This window comes from Montipora capricornis, chromosome 12, assembly GCF_036669925.1.
Source record: "Montipora capricornis isolate CH-2021 chromosome 12, ASM3666992v2, whole genome shotgun sequence".
NCBI classification, from domain to species: Eukaryota; Metazoa; Cnidaria; class Anthozoa; order Scleractinia; family Acroporidae; genus Montipora; species Montipora capricornis.
This window is the reverse complement of record NC_090894.1, coordinates 8,731,977-8,736,976: the sequence shown is the minus strand read 5'-3', so window position 1 is coordinate 8,736,976 and position 5,000 is coordinate 8,731,977. Positions and strand designations below refer to the sequence as shown.

General features: G+C 40.2%; 1 protein-coding gene across 1 annotated transcript in view; it reads right to left on the bottom strand.

Annotated features, from left to right (window-relative positions):
- The window catches only part of LOC138026520 (girdin-like), a 63,599-nt gene that overhangs the window by 39,397 nt on the left and 19,202 nt on the right, over positions 1-5,000 (bottom strand). The window contains exons 15-18 of the mRNA XM_068873902.1: positions 4,168-4,229; positions 3,874-3,910; positions 1,807-1,969; positions 1,091-1,269 (exon numbers count right to left, since the gene is read on the bottom strand). Of these exons, the coding sequence (XP_068730003.1) occupies positions 1,091-1,269; positions 1,807-1,969; positions 3,874-3,910; positions 4,168-4,229 (441 nt within the window). The remainder of the gene's footprint in view (positions 1-1,090; positions 1,270-1,806; positions 1,970-3,873; positions 3,911-4,167; positions 4,230-5,000) is intronic.

Below are 5,000 nucleotides of genomic sequence, written 5' to 3'. Positions count from 1 at the left end.
TGTTTTTCAAATGACGACTTGTCTAAATACGTGATGTGATTGGCTAAAGGGACTCAGGCGAATCACGCGGGAAACAACATGTAAAATATTTAGGTAATTTCGTGTTACACGAAATTCAGTCACGGTGCGCAATGACTTTTGGTCGAACGTGGGCCTTTAATAAAAGACATTTCATAAATGAGACAGTCAAACTTGCTCTTGCATTTTTTTAAGACGGTAAGATTCCTCGTAAAGTCATTGGGCACATAGGAATGTTCCACAAGGAAGTGCTTTCCGATGGAGGAAGACGCATTCTTGTGCTCGTCAACGCGTTGATGCAAATGCAGCCGTGTGTAACCACCATAACCTGCATCACACAGGTCACATTTAAATTGATAAACAAGGGATTGTTGGTTGACAATGGGAGGCTTGACTTCGCGCGGTTTCAGATGCTGTTTAATCTTGTGGTTAACAAATATGAGCTGGACGGTCACTTGAATTTTCTGGCTCAGATCTTTAAGTTGTGCTCTTACAATAACGGCAGAAGACTGATCCTTAAATGGCAGAACAACGGGAACCACTTTTAATTCGTTGTTAACAGCTGGTAACTCGACAACAGGTTGATCAGAAGCTTTGACTGCGATAAAGCGCGAGATGGTGGAATTAATTAACCTGTCTGGATAACTAAGACGAGAAAACACCATTTTGACCAGTTGGATGAGAGGCGGAAGGCACGATCAAGCATAGTTTTCAATAAGCCGCGCTTGTAGTGATCATCAACATGGCTCTTGTAATGCAGCAAAAGGTTGAGACCAAGCCTCAATGTACAGTCAGACTCAATTCGTGCGAAAGTGTTTCAATCCTTTTTATTCTTGCATGTTTTTAACACCAACCTTTTGTACATTTTCATCTTTTACATACTTTTACTTCTTAGTTTTATATTTATATGTATTCAAAATTTTATCTTCACTTTTAAGATTGATAATGACCGAAGTTCGGTCGAAACGTCGCGCAGTTTTCCCGATAAATTTTTACCTCAATTTCTTATTTTTCACATGGAAAAACGCCGTAAAAATGGCAGTAATACGAGATGTATATTCTATGAACTTACAGCAAGCTCTGTTCCTCAATCTGTGCAATTTCTTCTCCCTTTTCTCGCAGTTCACCCGACAAATTCAACACATTGTCCACCGAGGTTCGTAGCTCTTCGTGCTGTTTCTTTACAATTGCTCGCAATTTGTTTAAATCGTTCTCCTGTTGTAGCCCTTTTGCTTTCAGTTTGGCTACATCCTACAAAACAATAATTTGAAATAATAAATAACTTACAAGATCAATTTCGACGCTGTTCACAGAGGTACATCGTTGATAACAATTGCTTTCCTTCTCAGTTGAAGACGCCGGGTGTTAATGGACAGTTCCAATCAAATGACGTTGAAAAATCGCCAAAACACATCGCCTGATAGAGGGATCTTTAAACGGGCAAAAAATTGGGACAGGTGCTAACAATGTTTACGGTCGCTGAGCTACTCCAGCTGAGTCGCCCACAACAAAGGGCTAACGCTCGAAACGAAGGTTTTCTAGTTTCCTTTCGGTGATCAAAACACTTGATACAACCAAATTTCTGTGTTTCAATCACTAACCGACGCAATGGCCATGTTTTGTTTAAAACTTGCTGTTTCATTGAAACGCCCTTTTTAATCAAAATCGATATCAAAGGATCGGGGTCTAAATCATGACGCGATCACGTTCCGATAATGTCTGACCGACACATCGATGCGTGCCTCTGGCTTTTCATTCTACATTCCAAACAAAGGCAGCGCGTCTTACCTCCGTTAGACTGTACACTGCTGTCTTTCCATCCATCACGGCTTTTTGCAGTTGTTCATTTTCAGCTTCCAATTCAATGATTCTCTGACTCGAATGTTTAAGTTCTTCAATCGTTTTCCTCAGCTGTTGGTTTTCTCTCTGCATTCTGAGAACTTCTATTGAGCTGTAAGACAACACAACCACTCAACTTAACCTACTCGTTTAACGTTTTTCCCCTAAGCTCGCGTGCGGGATGCACAATCCCGGAATCAGTGCAATCGGAGAGCGGAAATATTCGCTCTTTCTCGCAAACCTGAGCGAAACGAGAGTCAAGGAGTTCAGAACCTCAACTTTTGTTGCGCTATTTGATATGGTTAGGTTATTTAAGCACTTCAAGTTCAAGATTAACATTTACTAATCATAGGAAAGCTTAAATCACAAAAATGACCACATCAAAAAGAACGAAACAAAAGGTAGAAATTTGTGCCACTTGTTACCACGTAAAATGTATTTATTACGACTGTCCACGAGTCAAACTGGCATGAGTAGTAATCGAGACACTGAAAGTTTGTCGTTATGTACTGGCGCTTCAACAAAAATTAAGCAACGACAATGGTGACGGCAACAAGAACGTCACAAATTTGCATACTTAGTGGGCAAAAACGCCCCGCATGTGTGTTTTTCACTTTTGTCCATTTCTTTGCCGTCGTCTGCAAAACCACAACTTGAACTAGCCAGATTTGAGGTGTTATCAAGAACGTCAGCACTTCAGGATAAATTTTCATTTTCTCCCCTTAATTAAGGACGGTGCCTACTAATTCAAAGGTACTTTTGCGTGGTTTACTGAATATGCGGGAAAAGCAGATTTTAACAAGTGTTACTGAAATACAAAAAGAAAACTGGGGGTAACCACGCATTTTTCGAAGATAATTAATCAACAATATTTGTGAAAAGCTTTAAAATACAAAGCAATGTATGGTGTTCTTTTCCAAATTGAAGCTTTATTATCTCTGAAAAAGATGTGGTTACCCCCAATTTTCTTTTTGGATACCAAGATCACTTGCTAAGTTCTGCTTTCTCCGCATAGTTTTGAACCGCGGAAAAATATCCCTGTATTAATAGGCACCACCCATAGGAAATCCGAGTATCTCGAGATGCGCAGAAAGTATGCGCAATAACAATAGTAGGCACCGTCCTTAAGCGCCGTTCCAACCAGTGTCATTTTTGAGGAACTACCACACCCTGAAGTGATTACAGTAATGTGAATTTTTATTTTGAGATGACGTTCTCGTTCTTGTCGCCGTCGTCGTTGCTTAAGCTTCCTAATTAGCGACCTTTTGATCGGAGGACCAGTACGAATACGAGTACGAGTTTCCGTTCTGAGCATGCGCACTTCGTAAAATGTCGGCCTCCAAACCTTATGCGCATGTTCAGTAGGAAAATCTCGCACTCATAGTCGTCCTTGTTCTCCGATCTAAAGGTCCCTATTATTCCACACGGCGGTGCACGGAAATTTGTTTGCATCAAACACGAGCAATCTCTCGTGCGGCTACTTGGTTCCAGACCAATCAGGAGCGTTGCAGTCATTAGACGCGATATGATTGGCCATTACTTGGCGGGCCCTGTATTCTAAATTTAGATAATACCGTAAACTGATTGGACCAAGGCCCAATAAGCGAGATTAACACTTCTGGGTTATGGGCTTCTGCTTGAACACAGTTTAGGGTGGTTTTCAGTTGAGTGTCGAAAGTAATAATTGAATTTCTTTAGTTTTGCATTACTTCACTCAGCGATTGGTTCAAAGTTCTCGCGCCATTTTTTCAACCAATCAGAAGTGAAACCCAAACCAATCGTGGCTCGCGCGTGCACATTTTCCCGCGCTTTGTGTCGGCTGCGTGTAATTACTTCGAGTTTTGATTGGTTTACTGGATTGTCTCGGTTCTTTTTGATTGGCCAAAGTAATTACTTTGGTTTTGGTTTTACGACACCCGATTGAAACTCGCTCTAATTTCATTTGTATTTCTAGGATTTGAGCTTTTTAAAAAGGCCCGACTGAATAAATATTTTGATATCTTGGTTTGAACTTACCTAGATTCACTAAATTCACTTGCAAAGGTGGAGGGACCTGAAAAATAATACCATCAGAAAGAAACCTTCAGAATTTTCTCCTGTAAAGAAACTTGGATATACAATTGAAATTGACGCGTTGACGAGTAGAACACGAATGGTAGATAGGGTTTTGACTTGAGCCACCAATCAGCGTTCACATGTGAGGATATCATGTTTTCGCGCGAAAGGTCACTTGGTATTTCATTGACGTATATATAATAAAGTTCGTTATTATTGTCACCGATCAGATAAATCACAGAGAAAGTACAACACCTGGAGACTTTTTCCCTCTGAGAGCATCAACTTCCAACGTCAGAGACGCTGCCTCAGCTACACTGTAAATAAACGAAGTGAATTGCATCAAACGCTGCCTGGAACTCAACTCAAACTCATTGTTGCAAATCTCAATAGTTGAATACTTTACGACCTTGGTTTCTTGCAACGGCAGAAGGTGTCGATTTGTGTGAATTACCTTTTACTAAAGGCAGGGTTAAAGTTTAGATTTTCCCGAGTATACTTTACAAATGAAAACGTATCTATTCTTGCACTGTGCAATATTTCTGGCGACATGTCTCCCAATGAATTGCTAGACAACTTCCTAAAACGTCGCCAGGATAATAATAATAATAATATCTTATTAGCTCAAGAAGAACTAAGGTTAAAAGAAAGTTCGAGCAAGGGAGCTAAGTTAACCTAATTGGTTTTCTAGTTAGCTCCCCTTTACATATAAGGTAACAGGGTGTTGCAAGGCGCCTAACTGGCGATCAACCCCTTTTGTTTTGAGAGGGTTACAGTGCGCCAAGTTCTGTCAGAGTTATCGCACAATGGCTTCGCCAGAGCTAATTTCCGTTTCGTATACGGCCGTTGCCATTTTTCACGGTCGATGCCATTCTTAGTAACCAAGCCTTTTGTATTCGGCTAGATTTCAATAAATTGTTAGGGTTAGCTTCATTTAAGTACTTTAAAATTGCGATATCTGGAATGGTTGTCTCAGTAGTGTAATGATTAAGTGTGTATGCTCTTCAGAAATTGAACCGAGTTCAATATCGTTTACCTAACTTTTTCCAAGTTTTTTTTTCTAAGGTTTTTCTAATTTTCTTTCAATA